This window comes from Mustelus asterias, chromosome 4 (assembly GCF_964213995.1).
Source record: "Mustelus asterias chromosome 4, sMusAst1.hap1.1, whole genome shotgun sequence".
Taxonomy (NCBI): Eukaryota; Metazoa; Chordata; class Chondrichthyes; order Carcharhiniformes; family Triakidae; genus Mustelus; species Mustelus asterias.
The window spans coordinates 104580935-104604915 of record NC_135804.1 but is presented as its reverse complement, the minus strand read 5'-3'; the positions used below and the strand labels follow the sequence as shown (position 1 = coordinate 104604915).

The following is a 23981-nucleotide window of genomic DNA, read 5'->3' as shown; positions in this document are numbered from 1 at the left end:
AACCCTACAGTACAGAAAGAGGCCATTCGGCCCATCGAGTCTGCACCGACCACAATCCCACCCAGGCCCTACCCCCATATCCCTACATATTTTACCCGCTAATCTACGCATCCCAGGACACTAAGGGGCAATTTTTAGCATGGCCAATCAACCTAACCCGCACATCTTTGGACTGTTTTGTGTCTAGTATGTGTGAGGAGTTGATTGTTTTGCGATTACATTTCAGATGTTGCAAGAAATAAACATCCTTTATTTTGATTTAAACTTACAAGAAAGCCCGTTCATGATCGTTCTTTAAAGTCACAGCACTCAAGGGGTTAAAACATGCCTTCTCAAAAATACATCACGCTGCTGTTAATGGTAAGGTGGGAAAAGGGGGATTTTATCCCACATCTCTCCCACTACAAAAATTAAAACTGAATGGATTCAGTGACCAGGATTTTCTGCTCCCGTTCACTTAGGGCTAGTTTGACGATGGGAGTGGAAAATGACGCAAGAAGTGCAAAGTTGCATTTTGTAATTGGCGTGAAAGCTTGCCACGATGGCCCTCTTCCCCTGTCAGTGGTGGGCCACAATTCCTGCTGTTCAGCGTTGGGCACCTCATTTGAATGCATTCAGGGTCTTACGCCAGAATCAAACCCACCCAACCACCGTCAAAAAATCCACCCACAGCAGTGTCATGATGTCAGAAGGCGTGAAGCATGACTGGCTTCAAAAGCCACATGCATCTGGTGAGCACACCTCCGATGGCAGCTTGGGAGTTGAGCACAGCACTCGCAGCGCAGCTCCACATATTCAGGCAGGAATATCGAATGGGGGCGTGACTCAGAGGCAGATTGCCAAGTGTGAAAAGCACTTGAGGCTGTCTTTTGCTGCCAGGTCACGGGTTTCTTTAAAGAGCCCTCACTGAGGAAAGGGAAGCCCGATGAGGGAAGTCATCATGGGCTAGATGGTTCCACTCAATCTGGGAGGGGGGGGGGCAGGGGGAGAAGCTTGGATTTGGAGGCGCATGTTGCCAAGGGCAACGCCGGATTAAAAATTTGTCAGTCATCAGTACCCCATTGCAGCTGAGATCATTCAGCTGCAATTCAATTGACATGCCTGGAGTCAAATTAGTCACGTAATTATGTCCATTCAAGCACCACTTATTTGTGTGTGTGTCACTGATGCACTCAGCATTGGCACACTGACTTCCAAAAGCAATAAATGCCATTGTGCGCCTGTACCAATGCAACTCTATCCCCTTAGACGATGGCAATGGCACACTGCCCGAGGAGAGTGCTCCTAACCCTTGCCTGTGTGCCAAGGTATGTATTGACAAGTGCCCTCCATAGACCAGGTTGAGCCAAGGCCTTGGAATGAAGCTTTGGACAATGTCTGCGCCTCAGATGAGAGCTCAGGATGCAGTAGAGTGGCCAAAACCGTGGGGACTTGGTCATGTGTGTGTGACAAGGGTGGTGTGGAGGTCTTGCCAAAGCAGAATGGAAAGTAAGGACTCGGCATCAATGTTGTAGTCTGGACATGAGTCAGTGTGCTTTGGGAGGCAGCTTCAGACAATGAATGAGCAAAGAGTGATCCTTCGGAAACAAATACTAACCTTCAAGTCTGTCTTTGAAACTGCAGTGAGCAGAATATACAAAACATGGAGTCTGATGATCTCGCTGCCAATCCTCTCATTCTATTGGCAACAGGGAAGAGGATGGCATTAACAGAGTTGCCTGGCTCACCAAAGGCAGGAGCAGAAGAGGAAGGAGTAGCAGGGCTTGCTCGGCATGGAAAGGATGAACCTCAGTGAGTCACTGCTCAGCGGCATCTCACTTGACCCAGGGTCTACAGACAGCACCAACACACCTGCAGATATACGAAAACCAGTGTTGCTAAAGACTGCCCATGTCTGGGGAGCTGGTTGGCCACATCTGGCACAGTCTGCAGGATTTTGTGCCATGAGGAAGTGAAGAACATCCACAGTCAGTGTCGCTGGAGGTTACAGCAGCACTCAATTTGTACGCCAGTATTTGCTTCCAGGGCTCCACAGTTGACGTCTGTGGGATTTCACAAGCCTCTGCACACAAGTGCATCCTACAGGTGACCGACACAATAATCACGAGGGCACACAACTTCAACCATTTTGACTGGGATCAGGCAAGCCCGAATGCAAGAGTGATGGACATGTTGCAAATGTCTGGTTCTCATCGACTGCATTCACGTGGCACTCTGATCTCTGGGGCATCAGGCAATGAACTGCGTGAACCACAAGGGCTTCCACTCGCTGAATGTTCAGTTGGTCTGCGACCACACAAAACACATCTTCCAGGTATGTGCTTGATTCCCAGACAGTGTGCATGATTCCGACATTCTGAGCCACTCTCAGATTCCTGACATGCATTCACAGAAGTTGCATGATTAGCTCTTTGGGAACAAGGACCATCATAGAAACCCTACAGTACAGAAAGAGGCCATTCGGCCCATCGGGTCTGCACCGACCACAATCCCACCCAGGCCCTACCCCCATATCCCTACATATTTTACCCGCTAACCCCTCTATTCTACGCATCCCAGGACACTAAGGGGCAATTTTAGCATGGCCAATCAACCTAAGGGGGTTAATTTTAGCATGGCCAACCTAAGGGGGTTAATTTTAGCATGGCCAGTCACTGAGGGGGTGGCTGACGATGTCTATCTGGAGGCCTCAAGAATAGAACTGAGACAAGATACAGTGAAGCTCGGGCTACCACTCCCACTTTGGTGGAGCAGACAATAGGGATGCTGGTCCCAGTGTCTGGAGCGGTCTGGTGGAGCCCTGAAGTTTAGTCCTCGGAGTATGTCGTGCACTGTGGTCATCTGCTCTGCCCTGCACAACCTGGCACTGCAACGCAGGGGGAGGAATTGCCTGAGGAGAAGAAGGTGTGACACATTTCCTCTGATGAGGAGGATGTTAAAGATGATCAGGCTGAGGAGGTCCTTGAGGGAGAAGATATCGGCCATGAGGCAATGGCAATGTCCAGAAGAGGCAGATGAGAGCTCGGGATGTGCTCATTGCCATTATTCAAGGAGGGTCATAAGGACATCCAGTGAAAACATCTCATTATCTTCACATTTCTTCTGTGAGCGTTGCTCCACCGTGTGACTGATGGCAGCATACACACCCTCTGTGATAAGGCTCCTGTTATGGGGGATGCTGCGTTTGCCCACAGCCCCTACATTCCAGGAGAATGAATGATGAATTGCACTGGGGTACAGTACACAGGTTCTCAAAGAGCTTCTGTGAATCTTTGACTCCTGTCTGGCTGATAGCAAAACCATTTCTTTACCACGAACCACAAATCTAACTTTTTGTCTTACCTTTAAATTCTTTCCTGCTCCCAACACAAACCAAAGATTTTGACCCCTGGGAAGCAGTTCCATGTAATTGGCAACACTTACTTAAATCTACTCAAGTGTTCATTCTGTCTGTGTGAAACCAGGTGGTTTGATAGTAGAGGCTATCAGAACGGAATCCAATTCTGTCCTCACCCTATACCAGCGCACATATACACACCCGTCCCATTAGCAGGAGTCAGTAGATAACAATCAAGGGAAAGAAACCTATCTGATTTTAACCTGTATTGCAATCAATTTCTCAGTTAAGTGTAGTGCCTAAAATGCAAACCAAGCTCATTGGTAATGTAGTTGTGTGCTTCTTATCACATTGCAAAGGAAAAGTGTTGCCACAGCAATGATTCATTCAATTTGCTTATTTCAGAAATTTATTCTGTTTCTTCCATGCCGCTTGCTTTCTCCAGACAGAGGCTGCAGATCTCTTCTTAGATTCTGCCAATGCCACTCTACAGCTGTGTTCAAATTTGCCCATGGGTCTCCCAGGATAACCCCCCGTCAAATTTTCCCTGCTATGGGTAGTAACCCTAGTTCCGCTTCCCACAAAGTGAAACGCAGACACAGTCTCACTTACTGGAGTAACTGCCAGTATCAAACATGACTAATGTGTGATACAGCACGTGCAGCATATGATCATGTGCTGACACAAGAAAAGAAGCGAGCAGCAATATGGACAAAACAGCAAAGAACTAAATGGGTCAATTCAGCTGAGAATTCAGAGTCTGTGGGCCATGTTTCTACTTTGTGATCTTTTCCATTGTGCGGCTGATCATTGGCAGCGAAATTATTGAAACCTTTCAATGCTGCATAAAGTTTGACTCATTAACAACTTGAATTTGTCACTGTATCAAACAGATAGAAGTCTGTTCACTGCGTTGGTCGTGGAAATGTGTCTAAATGCTCCTTCTTTGTTCATTAGCCAGAGGAGAGTGCATGATACAATCACAAAGTGAGTAATTAAATGGAAGCTTAGACAAGGCACTCCATCTGTCTGAAATCTCCACATTCAAGAACAATACTTTTTAAACCATGTGCTATCATCACATCAAACGGGCTAGTGCCCACTTTAACTCTAGATTTCACATGTTGGGCAGCCATTTTACAAGGCAACAAACCAGCTATCTAAAATGTTGCCCTATTTCACAGCATCATTTAGAAACAATATAACTCAGGTCCCTTGATAGCTTGGAATGAACTCAGCCACACATCTGGTGGGGCATTGAGCCAAATGGTTCATAAAAGTCCGTGTTAGCTAATCTCTGCCAGGGAAGCCATTGGAATGTGACAGTTGGCCACAGAATCCATGGGAGCAGGAAAAAAACAAGGGGCAAATAATCAGACCGAGTTCTCTCCTAATTACTGACTCCTGCTAGAAAGTGTATGTGTGGACAGAAATCACACCACCCATGCTTGACTAGCCTGCCATGTAGCACTCTGCATAAGGCTCACAGATGAATAATGACCATTTGTGTGAGGTGCCACAGAGCAGCTGCCAGCTGTGAAACCACAGCCCCAACTGCAGACAGTGCCTTCAAGAGAGGAAACATCTAGAAAAGGGAAAGACTGAGTATATTAATAAGGAGGCTCCGAACATGTTACAAAATACCTTAAATCAGTATAGAATAGCCCCTAAATGTGCCTCACATTGCCAGTGTTCTTTGAAACAATGCTAAAAGTTTACAAGCAGTGACTGAGAATAGAACTGCACATTGCAAACACACACAATGGGACTTTTCCTCCTTACAAATGGAGGTCAGAGGTTATGAAATTACACATTAAAAGCTGCTGTCTTTTGAATACTGAATCCTTCCGACATTGCATCGATTATTAGGTCCAAGCAAATTTGCAACAAGCAGCATGTCTTGATAAACTGCATTCTCTACTCAACTAGGAAACATTTTAAAGTAAAACATCTGTGCCTCTTTCTTTGACCATTTTTGTCCCACCTGAAGCTGGCTCTTGTTGGTTAAATTGGTATGGTTAAATAATTAATCATACCTATTTAACCAACAAGAGCCACTGTCTGCATGGTGTTTGCACGTTCTCTCCGTGTCTGCATGGGTTTCCTCTGGGTGCTCCGGTTTCCTCCCACAGTCCAAAGATGTGCAGATTAGGTGGATTGGCCATGCTAAATTGCCCTTTAGAGTCAGGGGGACTAGCTAGGGTAAATACATGGGATTATGGGGATAGGGCCTGGGTGGGATTGTGGCCGGCACAAACTCGATGGGCCGAATGGCCTTCTTCTGCACTGTAGTGATTCTATGATTCTATGAATTAAAATCACCATAGTCCCGGATGACCACAGGCTGTGACTGGTGGTCATCTAATCTGGGGATCACCACACCTCAGGCAAGTGGCATGATTAAGGCAGGATTATCATTACCAATGCATATGGAGAGTTTATCCAAATGTGGAATCACAGCCCGACATGGTACTGTTTTTTTAACTAAACATCTAAATAGGAACACATTCCAGCAGGTATCAAAGCCTAGAATGGGTATCTGATTGATTTTTCTCTTTCTAGCTTGGGGCACTGAGTTCAATCCTGGCAGTATAGCTGTATCAAAAAAAATAACTGAGATCAAAACCAATTGAGAAAACCAGAATTGGGAAAGGTGACACTGTCTGAATTTCACTGGAAATAAATGTCAAAGTTTGGATATCTATTACGGCGCTGAAAGGAAAGTACCTTGGGTCTATTAACATAAATATATACTCAGTTTTCAGTATGTAGACTCATGCAAAAGAGTTGCTAAAGAAATGAATGGAGCTATAAAATAATAAGCTTCCGGGTTCTTAAAGCAAGGGAAAAATATTTTTTCTTGTGGAGGGCAACATAATAGTAATAAGAATTAGAAATCTGTCATGGCCCACTTGCAGCAAGTTCCCAATTTTAGCCATGCCATTCAACAGAAATGGTCAGTGGATGGTAAAGTTTGTCTTAGGAAAGGGGGTAATTATCTAGGAAGTAAATATTTTTCCAGTTAGTCAACCTGCTTGTAAACAATGCATCTCAAAGCCTAATGGATAGAGTTCATAGAAACGTTTTACACAGGTAGGGTGTGGCTCAGGGAAGAACTGATTAATTTTTGAAGATCCTGATCTGCATCCTGGAATTTATTTGAAGGATTTGCTAACACTGGGAGTTGGGGCAAATTGAATTTTTAATTTTTAAAAAAATTTGGAATGTTACTGATTTTTGTTTTAAGAATGTTGTGGTTTGTCTCATAGCTGTCAAAACGCGAGCAGAATTTTCAGAGCAGGTTGTTGGATATGGATTGGCCTCAAGCCTTCTCAGTGACATGGAAGCTCTTAATTAAAAAGGTGCATTGTCCCTGCTTTGCAGTTACAGACACTCAACCAGGCAGGAAAATGCCTCAAGGAAGAGCTGCATAATTGTAATAATACTGAGTTAACACCGTAACAGAGATATGTATTCTACTGAGTGCTCTCTTCACTTGTTACTGTGTGCATTAGAGCATAAATTACTCGAGGCTCAAAAAGATACATTTAGGAGTAGGATTAGCAGAGGCTTGATGGTAAATACTGTGCTTATAAAGTACTTGGTTCAGCTTTATACCAGTAAATGTTTGAGTGTTCAAATATATCATATTCTAATTTGGTTGGTTGGTTAGGGGTGGTGGAGAGCTTTCCCTGCAGTTTCAAACAGACCCTCAGTAATGTTAAACATTAATTTTTATATGATTACCTTGAATTGACATCACTCCCCAGGGATGTTACCAATTTCATCTTTGGTCTCTGTGACTTATACAATGAAGAGATCATATGTTCTCCTGGAACAGGAACTACAGAGGAGGACATTAAGCTTCTTGGATCAATGAAATTGGATTCTGGATACCTGTATTCAAGGCCCATTATGTAGTCTGCACACAAGTGTGATGGATGAGAATATCGTGTTGCAGTGTTCATTGCAGATCCAGTGCTTTGAGACAGATCGGAATAAACCAACGTCTCTCTATCAGAAATCTGTTCTGACCTTTTCCAATTCATTGACGTGGGCTGAGAAATCAATACAGGATCCAATTCATACGGAGTACCTTTCCGTGACCAATGTTCATCCAAATCTGGCAATTCATCTCGAGGCCAATTCCAGGATTGGTACTTTTCCAAATCTGGGAATTCGTGTAATGACAATTTCCGGGTCTGGTATTTTTCCAGATCTGGTAATTCGTGTAGAGACAGTTTCCGAAGTTGGTATTTGTGTAAATCCTGCATTTCGTGTAGAGACAGCTTCTGGGTCTGGTACTTCTCCAGATCTGCTAGTTTATGTTGAGACAGTTTCCGCATGTGGTATTTTTCCAAATCAGCCAGTTCTTGTTGGGACATATTCCACATCTGATATTTTTCCAAATCTGCTAGTTCATGTTGGGATAATTTCCAGGACTGGTATTTTTCCAAATCTGGCAATTCATGTTGGGATAGTTTCCAGGACTGGTATTTTTCCACATCTGGCAATTCCTGTTGGGATAGTTTCCGGGACTGGTATTTTTCCAAATCTGGCAATTCATGTTGGGATAGTTTCCGGGACTGGTATTTTTCCAAATCTGGCAATTCATGTTGGGATAGTTTCCGGGACTGGTATTTTTCCACATCTGGCAATTCATGTTGGGATAGTTTCCGGGACTGGTATTTTTCCAAATCTGGCAATTCATGTTGGGATAGTTTCCGGGACTGGTATTTTTCCAAATCTGGCAATTCATGTGGGGATAGTTTCCGGGACTGGTATTTTTCCACATCTGGCAATTCATGTTGGGATAGTTTCCGGGACTGGTATTTTTCCAAATCTGGCAATTCATGTTGGGATAGTTTCCGGGACTGGTATTTTTCCAAATCTGGCAATTCATGTTGGGATAGTTTCCGGGACTGGTATTTTTCCACATCTGGCAATTCATGTTGAGTCAGTTTCTGTGCCCAATACTTTTCCCAGTCTGGTGGTGGTGGTCTTTGAGGTGGGGGCCCTTTCTTCTTCTTATTGGTAGATAAGTCTTCAGGCCTATTCATCTCTGAATCATGTGGAACAATCTTCCCTTCTTCAAACTTGTTATTTATACCCATTGATCCATGATTGAAATGGCATGTGGGACATGTGCAAGGTCTTTCCCTCTGTGGGTACTGCAGGGTGTATTCAGAGAAATTCCCTGATGGTGCAGCAGCCATACTGGGTCTCTCCCAAGCAGATATTTCCTGTCTTGGTTTCCTTGTCAGCTTGTCCCCCTCATCCTTAAGGCTTCCTTTTGAATTCATTTCGGAAACTGATTCTTGCACGTTACCAATATCCAATGTCTTCATCTCTCTGAAAGATGACAAATGTTAATTTTAATTTAATTAATTTCACAAGAGTTTCATACAAATACATATTTTGTGAAGCTATTGTATGCTTTGATTGAATTGAACTTGCATGATTGCACAGTAATCTGTTGGTATGGCTCTACCATGTTAGTCCCCAAAGTTTGGTCATGTACGTGTTGTGCAGAGGAGGATGATTAAATCCTATCTACTTTCACTAATGATTCTATTGTTGAAGCTGCTTTCTTTGTCTGGTTTTAGAAGTAGATTTTTTAGTTGGCTCCGAGATGATGAATTAGGTAATGGGGCGAGGAAAGCCCCAGATTACTTGCCAGTTCCTCAGCTCCAGAAGAGGTTTTATCCACATGGTTGTTAAAGGGGTTGTGGCGAGGTTTGCTCTGCAGCACAGTGAGGAAATGAATTTGTCCACGGCGTGCATCTAGAGTTGTGCTAATCTGTGCTCTCCAGCAACCCATTGCTTTAATGTTTTCACCAAATACTATCCAAGTCTACATGAGATAGTTAGAGCAGTAGATTTTGCCTTTGTGCCATCCGAGACAACCTTACAGAATTATTGGACACCAGGGCATGATCAAAAGGGGAAAGATTGGTGGAGGGTCTATGGTTAGAAGGATAGTCACCTGAGAAGCGAATTAAATAAGTAAGGTGCTTGGCCCTCAGTCACAAGATTGTGGGTTTAAAATCTATTGAGGACTTGAGTCCAAGCCCAAGCTGGTCATTCAAATTCAATGAAATTTTAAAGAAGTACAAAATTGACAAAGGTGGCTGGAGTTCCTTTGATGAATAGAAAAATTAAAGTGAGAAAAGGCGCAAATTGTGGCTCAAAAGTAATCCACTGTGAGAGGTGATGAGACATTTTAATTATGTCACTTTAGAAATACATTTTTAAAAATTTGAAGGCTTGTCAGGAACTGGTCGATTTGAAAAAATCTTATCAAATGAATTTAACTTGTGTTCTTCAAGATAATGAATGTTTGCACATTGAAATAATGTTTGCGCCTTCACCCTGGAAGTGGAAAGGGTGAAATGCCTCAAGTCAGGAGCAGCATCACAGAGTAGGGTGCTTTTTCCTCAAAATCATTAAGCAGGAATCAAGAGAGATGGTGAGGATAGTGAAGATGTCAAAATCTGGAACATAGAACATAGAACAGTACAGCACAGAACAGGCCCTTCGACCCACGATGTTGTGCCGAGCTTTATCTGAAACCAAGATCAAGCTATCCCACTCCCTATCATCCTGGTGTGCTCCATGTGCCTATCCAATAACCGCTTAAATGTTCCTAAAGTGTCTGACTCCACTATCACTGCAGGCAGTCCATTCCACACCCCAACCACTCTCTGCGTAAAGAACCTACCTCTGATATCCTTCCTGTATCTCCCACCACGAACCCTATAGTTATGCCCCCTTGTAATAGCTCCATCCACCCGAGGAAATAGTCTTTGAACGTTCACTCTATTTATCCCCGTCATCATTTTATAAACCTCTATTAAGTCTCCCCTCAGCCTCCTCCGCTCCAGAGAGAACAACCCTAGCTCCCTCAACCTTTCCTCATAAGACCTACCCTCCAAACCAGGCAGCATCCTGGTAAATCTCCTCTGCATTCTTTCCAGCGCTTCCACATCCTTCCTATAGTGAGGTGACCAGAACTGCACACAATGTGGTCTCACCAAGGTCCTGTACAGTTGCAGCATAACCCCACGGCTCTTAAACTCCAACCCCCTGTTAATAAAAGCTAACACACTATAGGCCTTCTTCACAGCTCTATCCACTTGAGTGGCAACCTTTAGAAATCTGTGGATATGGACCCCAAGATCTCTCTGTTCCTCCACAATCTTCAGAACCCTACCTTTGACCCTGTAATCCACATTTAAATTAGTCCTACCAAAATGAATCACCTCACATTTATCAGGGTTAAACTCCATTTGCCATTTTTCAGCCTAGCTTTGCATCCTATCTATGTCTCTTTGCAGCCTACAACAGCCCTCCACCTCGTCCACTACTCCACCAATCTTGGTGTCATCAGCAAATTTACTGATCCACCCTTCAGCCCCCTCCTCTAAGTCATTAATAAAAATCACAAAGAGCAGAGGACCAAGCACTGATCCCTGTGGCACTCCGCTAGCAACCTGCCTCCAATCCGAAAATTTTCCATCCACCACCACCCTCTGTCTTCGATCAGACAGCCAGTTACCTATCCAATCGGCCAACTTTCCCTCTCTCCCACACCTCCTCACTTTCATCATAAGGCGACCATGGGGGACCTTATCAAACGCCTTACTAAAATCCATGTATATGACATCAACTGCCCTACCTTCATCAACACACTTAGTTACCTCCTCAAAAAATTCAATCAAATTTGTGAGGCATGACTTGCTCTTCACGAATCCGTGCTGACTATCCCGGATTAATCCGCATCTTTCTAAATGGTCGTAAATCCCATCCCCAAGGACCTTTTCCATCAATTTACCAACCACCGAAGTAAACTTCTGCCAGTGCAGTTTGTGGTGGGATTCCTAATCTTCCCAGGATCTTCTTGCAACTAGGGTATCTCTTCCAAGCTGTGCGTCCAGCAGCCTTGGGAGATCAGCTACTTAAATCTCCCACGTAAATGTGCCCACTACTAACATGAAGGCTATTACACTGTGGAATATTTCACCACCCATGGTTATTGAGGGACAGATTAGAACTTTAATTTTAAAGGGAATCAGATATACATTTGAAAAGGAGAAATAAAAGTGAGGCCAGGCAAATGAACGGGGTTACAGGACATAGTAGCAGCTGAGTTAAAAGCAGTATGCCCCAAACACTAAGTCTGCTCTCCTACATGTCATCTCTTGGATTGGTTTGGGTTGGTCTGTGCTACCCAGGTTTTGAGGTGTGAAATGCAAGTACCAATGAATCCTGACTGAGCTTCCCAGTTCAGAGTTGTCACCTTCACACAGAACCTGAGTCCAAACCAGAGTGCAAGGAGGTGGAGAAACTGATCAGGCCTTTTAAAAGGAGTAGCAACTGGAACCCTTGTGCATTGCAAAATAAATCAAGCAAAAGTTTCACTATGAATATCAGTGGTTTATAGCATTACTTCTAGTTATGGATGCTAACATCTATAGTTGCCTTTATACTGAAACAGAAAGGTAAGCCTACATTGAGGAGCTGAAGGCATGCCTCAAACCTCCCTGGAGTAAGCTCGTTCAAAAAAAAACCTCTCCTGAAGATTTAATGTTGTTATTCGCTCTCATTTATTATACCCATTATTGCTAGTTACACATGGACCATCAGTGAGTTAGTGTATGACTGACCGGAGTGAAATCGGAGTTAAATTCACAGGATCGCTGTCAAGGCCAGCATTTGTTGCCCATCCATAATTGACTGTGAGATGATCGTGTGAGCCAACTTCTTGACAAATAAGTGGCTTGCTCAGCATTTCAATTTCAAAAGGCGGTCGCCACATTTCCAAGGGTCTGGGTAATACACAGGCCAGAGCGGGTAAGGAAGGCAGATTGACCACCGCCTTCTGAAGGACAAGAAGGAATGGGTAAGGCCATGCCAGTGATGCCCACATCTTGTGAATATAAAGGAAAAATAAATGCAAAACTATTGTTAAACTTTTGAAGCTGTTGACGCAAACTTGGAAGCATTAACCGAGAAATACTTCAAAGTTTAGTGGGTGAAGGAGCTACAAAATCAGTCAATGTAGACTAGTTTTTTTGTTAATAATTAAGGTAAATTAGTTATTCCAATATACTTGCAGGGAGGTTTGCTCGTGTTATTGGGGAGGGTTTAAACTAGATGTGCAGGGGGATGGGAACCAGAGTGCCAGAGCAGATAGTGGAGCGGGGGTGAAAATAAATGATGTTAATAGTTCATGCAAAATCACAAATAGAAGGGTTTGTGTGTGGTGGTAATAATCTCCTGAGGTGTGTCTATTTCAATGCCAGGAGTATTGTGGGGAAGGCAGACGAGCTGAGGGTGTGGATCGACACATGGAAATATGACATTATAGCCATTAGTGAAACTTGGCTACAGGAGGGGCAGGACTGGCAGCTCAATGTTCCAGGGTTCCAATGTTTCAGATGTGATAGAGGCAGAGGGATGAAGGGTGGGGTGGTGGCATTGCTAGTCAGGGAAAATGTTACAGCAGTGGTCAGGCAGGACAGATTAGAGGGCTTGTCTACCGAGGCCATATGGGTGGAGCTGAGAAACAGGAAAGGTATGACCACATTAATGGGGTTGTATTATAGACCACCCAATAGTCAGCGAGAATTGGAGGAGCAAATCTGCAGAGAGATGGCAGACAACTGCAGGAAACAAAGTTGTGATAGTAGGGGATTTTAATTTTCCACATGTAGATTGGGACTCCCATACTGTTAAAGGTCTAGACGGGTTGGAGTTGGTAAAATGTGTTCAGGAAAATTTTCTAAATCAATATATAGAGGTACCAACTAGACAGGATGCAATATTAGATCTCCTATTAGGAAACGAGTTAGGACACGTGACGGAAGTGTGTGTAGGGGAACACTTTGGTTCCAGTGATCATAACGCCATTAGTTTCAACTTGATCATGGATAAAGATAGATCTGGTCCTCGGGTTGAGGTTCTAAACTGGAAAAAGGCCAAATTTGAATAAATGAGAAAGGATCTAAAAAGCGTGGATTGGGACAGGCTCTGGCAAGGATGTGAATGGTAAGTGGGAGGCCTTCAAAGGAGAAATTTTGAGAGTGCAGAGTTTGTATGTTCCTGTCAGGATTAAAGGCAAAGTGAATAAGAATAAGGAACCTTGGTTCTCGAGGGATATTGGAACTCTGATAAAAAAGAAGAGAGAGATGTATGACATGTATAGGCAACAGGGAGCAAATAAGATGCTTGAAGAATAAGGGAAGTTAACACGTGGCTGAAAGAGTGGTGTGGGAAAGAGGGGTTCTTTTTCATGGGACACTGGCATCAGTTTTGGGGCAGGGGGGACCTATACCGTTGGGATGGTCTCCACCTGGACCGAGCTGGGATCAGTGTTCTGGAGAAGAGAGTAAATGGGGTGGTCAATAGGACTTTAAACTAGAGATTGGGGGGGAAGGGAAAGTCAGGGAACCAAGAGGTGAAGGAATCAGTGGGAAGCGCAGCTGCTTAGGATTACAAAAAAATCACGAAAAGACAGCACTCAGGAGAGGTTACGATAGTCCCCATCTCACAAAATATGACACAGTGTCTGGAAAGGCTCAGTAAACCAAGGTCCACCACACTACGAAAACAAAAAGGGACGGTCAACAGGGAATTAAAGGTGCTATATTTAAATGCCCGCAGTGTCCGGAACAAGGTAGATGAGCTTGTGGCCCAGATTGTGACTGGCAGGTATGATGTGGTAGGCATCACAGAGACGTGGTTGCAGGGGGTTCAGGACTGGCAGTTAAACATCCAGGGATTCACAACCTATCGAAAAGACAGAGAGGTGGGTAGAGGGGGCGGGGTTGCCTTGTTAATTAGAAATGAAATTAAATCAATAGCACTAAACGACATAGGGTCAGACGATGTGGAGTCTGTGTGGGTAGAGTTGAGGAACCACAAAGGCAAAAAAACCATAATGGGAGTTATGTACGGGCCTCCTGACAGTGGTCAGGACCAGGGGCACAAAATGCACCACGAAATAGAAAGGGCATGTCAGAAAGGCAAGGTCACAGTGATCCTGGGGGATTTCAATATGCAGGTGGACTGGGTAAATAATGTTGCCAGTGGACCTAAAGAAAGGGAATTCATTGAATGTTTACAGAATGGCTTTTTGGAACAGCTTGTGATGGAGCCCACGAGGGAACAGGCTATTCTGGACTTAGTGTTATGTAATGAGCCAGACGTGATAAAAGATCTTAAAGTAAGGGAACACTTAGGAAGCAGTGATCATAATATGGTAGAATTCAGTCTGCAATTTGAAAGAAGGAAGGCAGAATCAGATGTGAAGGTTCTACAGTTAAATAAAGGTAATTACAGGCGCATGAGGGAGGAACTGACAAAAATCGACTGGAAGCAGAGCCTAGTGGGAAAGACAGTAGAACAGCAATGGCAGGAGTTTCTGGGAGTAATTGAGGACACAGTGCAGAGGTTTATCCCAAACAAAAGAAAGGTTATCAGAGGGGGGATTAGGCAGCCATGGCTGACAAAGGAAGTCAGGGAATGCATCAAGGCAAAAGAGAGAGCCTATAATGTGGCAAAGAGTAGTGGGAAGTCAGAAGATTGGGAAGGCTATAAAAACAAACAGAGGATAACAAAGAGAGAAATAAAGAAGGAGAGGATCAAATATGAAGGTAGGCTAGCCAGTAACATTAGGAATGATAGTAAAAGTTTCTTTGGCAAAAGTAGACATTGGGCCGCTCCAAAATGACGCTGGTAATCTAGTGATGGGAGACAAGGAAATAGCTGAGGAACTTAATAAGTACTTTGCGTCAGTCTTCACAGTAGAAGACATGAGTAATATCCCAACAATTCAGGAAAGTCAGGGGGCAGAGTTGAATATGGTTGCCATCACAAAGGAGAAAGTGCTAGAGAAACTAAAAGGTCTGAAAATTGATAAATCTCCGGGCCCAGATGGGCTACATCCTAGAGTTCTAAAGGAGATAGCTGAAGAAATAGTGGAGGCGTTAGTTATGATCTTTCAAAAGTCACTGGAGTCAGGGAAAGTCCCAGAGGATTGGAAAATCGCTGTTGTAACCCCACTGTTCAAGAAGGGAACAAGAAAAAAGATGGAAAATTATAGGCCAATTAGCCTAACCTCAGTTGTTGGCAAAATTCTAGAATCCATCGTTAAGGATGAGATTTCTAAATTCTTGGAAGTGCAGGGTCGGATTAAGACAAGTCAGCATGGATTTAGTAAGGGGAGGTCGTGCCTGACAAACCTGTTAGAGTTCTTTGAAGAGATAACAAATAGGTTAGACCAAGGAGAGCCAATGGATGTTATCTATCTTGACTTCCAAAAGGCCTTTGACAAGGTGCCTCACGGGAGACTGCTGAGTAAAATAAGGGCCCATGGTATTCGAGGCAAGGTACTAACATGGATTGACGACTGGCTGTCAGACAGAAGGCAGAGAGTTGGGATAAAAGGTTCTTTCTCAGAATGGCAACCGGTGACAAGTGGTGTCCCGCAGGGTTCAGTGTTGGGGCCACAGCTGTTCTCTTTATATATTAACGATCTAGATGACGGGACTGGGAGCATTCTGGCCAAGTTTGCCGATGATACAAAGATAGGTGGAGGGGCAGGTAGTATTGAGGAGGTGGGGAGGCTGCAGAAAGATTTAGACAGTTTAGGAGAGTGGTCCAAGAAGTGGCTGATGAAATTCAACGTGAGCAAGTGCGAGGTCGTACACTTTGGAAAAAAGAATAGAGGCATGGACTATTTTCTAAACGGTGACAAAATTCATAATGCTAAAGTGCAAAGGGACTTGGGAGTCCTAGTCCAGGATTCTCTAAAGGTAAACTTGCAGGTTGAGTCCGTAATTAAGAAAGCAAATGTAATGTTGTCATTTATCTCAAGAGGCTTGGAATACAAAAGCAGGGATGTACTTCTGAGGCTTTATAAAGCACTGGTTAGGCCCCATTTGGAGTACTGTGAGCAATTTTGGGCCCCACACCTCAGGAAGGACATACTGGCACTGGAGCGGGTCCAGCGGAGATTCACACGGATGATCCCAGGAATGGTAGGCCTGACATACGATGAACGTCTGAGGATCGTGGGATTATATTCATTGGAGTTTAGGAGGTTGAGGGGAAATCTGATAGAAACTTACAAGATAATGAACGGCTTAGATAGGATGGACGTAGGGAAGTTGTTTCCATTAACAGGGGAGACTAGGACGCGGGGGCACAGCCTTAGAATAAAAGGGAGTCACTTTAGAACAGAGATGAGGAGAAATTTCTTCAGCCAGAGAGTGGTGGGTCTGTGGAATTCATTGCCACAGAGGGCTGTGGAGGCCGAGACGTTGAGCGTCTTCAAGACAGAAATTGATAAATTCTTGATTTCTCGAGGAATTAAGGGCTATGGGGAGAGAGCGGGTAAATGGAGTTGAAATCAACCATGATTGAATGGTGGAGTGGACTCGATGGGCCGAATGGCCTTACTTCCGCTCCTATGTCTTATGGTCTTAAGAGTATAAAAAGTGCAAGAAACTACTTAAGAAAGAAATCAGGAGGGCTAAAAGACCTGAGGTTGCTTTGGCAGACAAGGTGAAGGATAATCCTAAGAGCTTCTACAGGTATATTAAGAGCAAAAGGATAGTAAGGGATAAAATTGGTCCTCTTGAAGGTCAGAGTGGTCGGCTATGTATGGAACCAAAAGAAATGGGGGAGATATTAAATGGGTTTTTTGCATCCGTATTTACTAAGGAAACTGGCATGGAGTCTATGGAAATAAGGTAAACAAGTAGGGAGGTCATGGAACCGATACAGATTAAAGGGGAGGAGGTGCTTGCTGTCTTGAGGCAAATCAGAGTAGATAAATCCCCAGGACCGGACAGGGTATTCCCTCGGACCTTGAAGGAGACTAGTGTTGAAATTGCAGGGGCCCTGGCAGATATATTTAAAATGTCGGTATCCACGGGTGAGGTGCCGAATGATTGGAGGGTAGCTCATGTTGTTCCATTGTTTAAAAAAGGCTCAAAAAGTAATGCGGGAAATTATAGGCCGGTAAGTTTGACGTCAGTAGTAGGTAAATTATTGGAAGGAGTATTAAGAGATAGGATCTACAAATATTTGGATAGACAGGGACTTATTAGGGAGAGTCAACATGGCTTTGTGCATGGTAGGTCATGCTTAACCAATCTATTAGTGTTTTTCGAGGAGGTTACCAGGAAAGTGGATGAAGGGAAGGCAGTGGATGTTGTCTACATGGACTTCAGTAAGGCCTTTGACAAGGTCCCGCATGGGAGGTTAGTCAGGAAGGTTCAGTCGCTAGGTATACATGGAGAGGTAGTAAATTGGATTAGACATTGGCTCAATGGAAGAAGCCAGAGAGTGGTAGTGGAGGATTGCTTCGCTGAGTGGAGGCCTGTGACTAGTGGTGTGCCACAGGGATCAGTTCAGGGTCCATTGTTGTTTGTCATCTATATCAATGATCTGGATGATAATGTGGTAAATTGGATCAGCAAGTTTGCTGATGATACAAAGACTGGAGGTGTGGTGGACAGTGAGGAAGGTTTTCAAAGCTTGCAGAGGGATTTGGACCAGCGAGAAAAATGGGCTGAAAAATGGCAGATGGAGTTTAATGCAGCCAAGTGTGAGGTATTGCATTTTGGAAGGACAAACCAAGGTAGAACATACAAGGTAAATGGTAGGACACTGAAGAGTGCAGTAGAACAAAGGGATCTGGGAATACAGATACATAATTCCCTAAAAGTGGCATCACAGGTAGATAGGGTCGTAAAGAGTGCTTTTGATACATTGGCCTTTATAAATCAAAGTATTGAGTATAGGAGTTGGAATGTTATGGTGAGGTTGCATAAGACATAGGTGAGGGCGAATTTAGAGTATTGTGTGCAGTTTTGGTCACCTAATTACAGGAAGGATATTAATACGGTTGAAAGAGTGCAGAGAAGGTTTACAAGGATGTTGCCGGGACTTGAGAAACTGAGTTACAGAGAAAGGTTGAATAGGTTAGGACTTTATTCCCTGGAGCGTAGAAGAATGAGGGGAGATTTGATAGAGGTGTATAAAATTATGATGGGTATAAATAGAGTGAATGCAAGCAGGCTTTTTCCACTGAGGCTCGGGGAGAAAATAACTAGAGGACATGGGTTAAAGGTGAGGGGGGAAAAGTTTAAAGAAAATATTAGGGGGGGCTTCTTCACACAGAGTGGTGGGAGTTTGGAATGAGGTGGTGAACGCGCGCTCACTTTTAACATTTAAGAAAAACTTGGACAGGTACATGGATGAGAGGGGTGTGGAGGGATTATGGTCCAGGTGCAGGTCAGTGGGACTAGGCACAAAAATGGTTCGGCACAGGCAAGAAGAGCCAAAAGGCCTGTTTCTGTGCTGTAATGTTCTATGGTTCTAAATGGAGAAATGTTATACAAAGTTCAAGAAAGAGTGAGAAGCTGGGGAAAGGTATGTACGTTCTAGATGAATCAACATGGCATTAGGAATAAATTGGGATTAGGACTAGACTGTTGTTCATAGTATGTGGAGTTCAAAAAGGACCGATATTATGGCATCACAGAAAAGAAGGGTTCAGTCTGTTTACTAAAATCACACCCATGAAACTAGCCCATGATAATGAACAGAGTGTGGCTTGGGCAGGGCACATACATGTTAAAACAATGTGATGGATACACCCAAAACTCCCCATAGAAACAGCTACTGATTTTGGCCAGATGCAAAGTGCAGGACGTTTTCAACCCAGAGGAGCAGAAAAGGAAGCAGAATGGTAACTCTTCACAATGAGTTTCAAGAAGGGCCTTTTTGACTTGTGCAATGGACACTGGGAGAGTTACTGCTTTTCTTTCTGTCATTGAATAACATGTGTGAACTTCACAGAATCTGAGCTTTGACCAGATGCCAAGGTCTGAATGGATGTCAGCTCCGATGGAGCAGCAGTTCTGCCAACGGTCACAGATGAAGTCAGCAGGGGTTGTGATAGTGGGTACCTGTAAGTTGACACGGAAACATGAGCTCAAGGATCCAATCTGTTATTAAGATTAACCTGTACTAATCTGGAGGATATTCCTTGAAAATCCAACATCAGCATGTAAGGTTTAAATATATAATTGTTATCTTAAACCGAATGGTGGGCAGGGAAGGATGAAGGAGTTCCCGAGATTAATCACTAAATTCCTACCTTTCTGTTGGAGTAAACTTCCTGTTTATTATCTCAGTCTGATCCAATTTTTCCACCGGATATCCCTGCAAAGAAGATTGCCAGTTAGTTCACAGAAACATCCGCAACCCTATTTACAGCACAGTTGGGAAACACATCAGCATTGTCTTGGCTTTACTCTCGCGAGCTGGAGTGAGACAGTTCCTTTAATTAGCAACTAAAGAAAATATATCACAATGACTGGACACAGTATGTAGAATTTGAATTTAAAAAAACGCTCTTCAATAAAGACCTCGGAGTGCCAACTTTACGAGAAATATAGACTTATTCCTTTGATAGCTAATGTGCTCTGGAAAAATACCTCAATACCAGAAACACACTCCAATTGTTCATCAGTTCTCTTCGTCTTATTGAAATTCTTCATTACTTTTTCATTCATTTCACACTGCTTTGTGCTGCACCAGATGCAGAGTGACATTTTTTTCACAAAGACTAAGGTAAAAATTAAGTTAATAATAAGATGCTAAAGCAGCTGGGGGCACAATTCCACAAGCATTGGAAGATGTCTTCTGCCTTAAACCAAGTGTAATTTAGTAATACAGAGCTTGAATATTACTGAAAAGAGAGACATGCTGCCAAAGCTTTTCATCTTGCACTCATCAGGACAAAGGCAAGAATATCAAATTTCAAATGATCACTACATTAAAAAAAAAGAGTGCTGATCAGTTGGCAAGTCAACTTTGATTGACCGAGGCATTACCATGGAGAAAGCAACTGAGCACCATAGGCTCTCTAAACTCCCAGATAATTCCGGAGAAAAGGTGTAAGGTTTGAACGTATTCCTGCTCTTTGCAGAGAATGGATTCCTGCTTATGAATATATGACACCTCTAGCAAGTGTAAATGAATCATATCTCGACTGGTTATCTTAAATTTGTTTTTAGTGTAGCTATTAGCGCACTCAGGATTGTTCAACTACTACTGCCCAATTGTGGGATTGCATCTAACAGCAGATACTTTGCTTTGGGATTTGGAAGCTTGGCTGGTTGAGTACAGTCTGTACTCAGTCTATTATGAACAGCTGAAGGGACATGCTAGTTGATTCTACCAGCTGCTCATCAGCCCATGTACCTTGCATTGCACTGGCACTGAAATTCATCTACAATGTTGCTCAATTGTGTGGTGTCAAGAAGTTGTGATAAAATAAAAATGAAGGAATCTAATAATGGCTATGTATTCTGGTGAAGGTATCATTGGAAGAGAACAAATTATTTTTTAAATGAGAATTGGATAGGAAGTCAGATTGACTGAGGTCTTTGATATGTGAATTAGCCTAGCAACACTGCAAACAGATATTTACCAGAGACATAGGGCATAGAATTTCAGGAGTTACAGCAAAGATAGTAAAAGTTTAAAAGAAGATGAGGGTGAATTACACACTTACATTCAATGAGGGTGAGCTCATGTAAGAAATATAATTAAGTGGGACGTCTAAGACAAGTAGCTCAGGTAAGAAAAGATCAAAGAAAAAGCAATATATTAGTGGCAACGTTCATCCTATACAGGGAGCTGAGCTGAGCTGAGCTGACCTGCGCTGAGCAGAGCTGGTCCAAGATCACAGCCAGCCGGAAGCGGTGTTCACTCCAGACAAGCCACTGGCAGGGGCATCCTATTTGAACTGCCAGTTGTTGCTATTCTGAACCAGAAGCAATCTCAAAAGAGATTTAAGTGCCAAGTGTGGTAACCATTGCTGGATTTTGTTTATAGATTTAAAACCTATGGGAAGTTGTTTGAGAAGGTTTCGTTCTGAGTTTAGGAAAATAGAGGGGTTTGAAACTGAGTCAATTGAACAATATTTGGCCATTTTTCAAATTCATTCATAGGACATGGGCATCACTGGCTGGCCAGCATTTATTGCCCATCACTAGTTGCCCGAGGGCAGTTAAGAGTCAACCACATTGCTGTGGGTCTGGAATCGCATATAGGCCCGACCAGGTAAGGACGGCAGTTTTCCTTCCCTAAAGGACATGAGCGAACCAGATCGATTTTTCCAGCCACCAACAATGGTTTTATAGTCATCAGTAGATTCTTAATTCCAGATATTTTTGTTGAATTCAAACATCTGCCGTGGCGAGATTCGAACCCGGGTCCCCAGAACATTAGCCGAGTTTCTGGATTATAGTCTAGTGATAATACCACTAGGCCATCACCTCCCATTATTGTAGTTAATTTTTTTTTTAGTTGCTTTTCTTGTGTGTTTTACTGTTTTGATAAACTTTTGTTTGTTTAATTGTTACAAGGCTGAGACATTCCTGAGTGGTCTTCACTCATCATCTTGTACCAAATTACAAAAAATATAGTAAGGAACAGCATTCCAAGTTTCCCACCTGGGATTTGGAATGCTCTAGCATTTATCAGCTGGGTTTTTAACAGTGGTAGGCAGGATGTCTTCTTGGATTGATGGTGGCATTCTGTTCGTGGAAAATGCCACTTGCATAGCCACTGTAGTAGCAGCATGAAAGATCTTGCTTAAACTGTTGTTCAAAGTTTTGAGATACTTCACCGTTCCAGGGTAATCTGAGGTAGACTGGGCATTTTGCAGGTAATAGACAGAGTACAGACGATAGTCAACCAGCTCATGCTTTCGAAACACAAAACAAAATGCTGTTAAATGTCGGGCCAGACTCTCCGACCTTGCCTGCAGCCAGAATTCTCCGATCCCGCTGCAGTGAATTGGGATTTGCCAGAGTGCCAGTTCACTCTTCTTTCTGGCAGCGGCAGCGGGGTGTGACCGGCTGGAGAATTCAGGCCACCATTTTCCGCAATGTGGCAGCACTTGCTGAACAATCCTGAATGTGCTAATAATTACACTAACAACCAATTTAAGATAATCAGTTGAGTTCGTAATGTGATTCATTTATGCTTGCTAGAAGCAATGTAGATTCATACAGTGAAAACTGCTCTCAGCAAACAAAAGGAATATGTTCTAGTCTTGCAACTTTCATGAATTACCTGGAGCTTAGGGAGCCTTTATCTCCCCATTGCAACACCTTGGTTAATGAGATTCAACTCACCAACCAATCAATATGCTCTTTTCCTGCAGTATAAATTGTGACCTTTTGAAATTTGGCATTCTTGCATTTGCCCTGATGAGTGCAAGATGAAAAGCTTCAGCAACTGATCTCTCTCTTCAGCAACATTGGGTGTGATTACATAAGCCGTAAATATTAGCAGGTTATTCAATTATGGTAATGGGGGAACTTATCAGTCGAGCCCACTTTCGCACAACATGCAAACAGCTGCATAATTATATAGACATTACTACATTGAAACTAGAAGTGGGAAACCCTGTTTCCCATCTCTCAGAGGATGGTAAAAACAGGAATCAGCACTGGTACCTCCACGGTTCATGTGACTTAGCACCATACTGACTGCACTTATCCAGGAAGAAGCCCCAATGCTTAAATGTTGACCTCAAGACTCTGCACGCATTATTGGAGCATTAATTTATAGAACTTTAGCAGGTTTTGTTCTCCATATTGTTGTGGACATAGGTTCTAATGAAGGGCCAATGAAAAATGTGGAACATTCCTTAGGTATGGCCTGTCACAAACAGCAGAACAAATCCAATCTGACTGCCCCATTGGTCTATCCTCAGAAAAGTGATGGAAGGTCTCATTGACAGTGTTAACTAGCAGTTTTACACAGTAATATCCTCGTCACCAGCACGCAGCTTGGGTTCCACCAGGGTCACTGGTTTCACACCACATTACAATCTTGGTCCAAGCATGGACTGAAGAGCTGATTCAAAAGCTTAGGTGCGAGTGATTGCCTTTGACATCAAGGCAGCATTTGAGCTAGCATTAAGGAGTTATTGTAAAATTGAAGTAAATGGAAATCAAGGGAAAACTCTTCACGGTTGGAGTCATACCAAGCACAAAGGAAGATGGTTGTGGTTGGCGGAGGCCAAACAGCTCAGTTCCAGGATCTTGTTGCAACAGATCTTCAGGGATCTCCAACTAGAAGGGCAAAGGCAGTAAACCCATGGGAACACCACCACTTGCAAGCTGCCCTTTGAGCAAAACACCACCTACTGCCACTGTGGCTGGGACAAAAGTTTGAAATTTCCTTCCTAACTATACCAAATGTACTTACTGTATTGATTCCAGAAGGTGACTCATCACCACCTTAAGAGCAATTAGGGATGGCAACAAATGCTTGCCTTGCCAGTGACTCTCACATCTCATAAATAAATGAAAACAAAAATAAAAATCAATCAACAGAAAGCAGACCCAAAAGACCACTCTTACACCATTGAGGATATGAAGGCTTTAGATATGGGTGAGCACAGATTTACTGGGATGCTATTCAATTTGAGAAAATAGAAATATAAAGAATTCTTGAAAAATTATAATTTTATCCATTGGAACAAAACAGGTTATAGGATATACTGGATGTGGAAACAAAAGCAGAACATTCCCAGCAGTTGAAT

At 43.2% G+C, this 23981-nt stretch overlaps 1 protein-coding gene across 3 annotated transcripts in view; it reads right to left on the bottom strand.

Moving 5' to 3' along the window:
* shroom4 (shroom family member 4) overlaps positions 1-23981 on the bottom strand; it is a 125495-nt gene that overhangs the window by 17343 nt on the left and 84171 nt on the right. For all 3 annotated transcript variants that reach the window (XM_078211509.1, XM_078211511.1, XM_078211510.1), the window contains 2 exons: positions 19512-19576; positions 7085-8689 (listed from right to left, as the gene is read on the bottom strand). In XM_078211509.1, the coding sequence (XP_078067635.1) occupies positions 7085-8689; positions 19512-19576 (1670 nt within the window). The remainder of the gene's footprint in view (positions 1-7084; positions 8690-19511; positions 19577-23981) is intronic.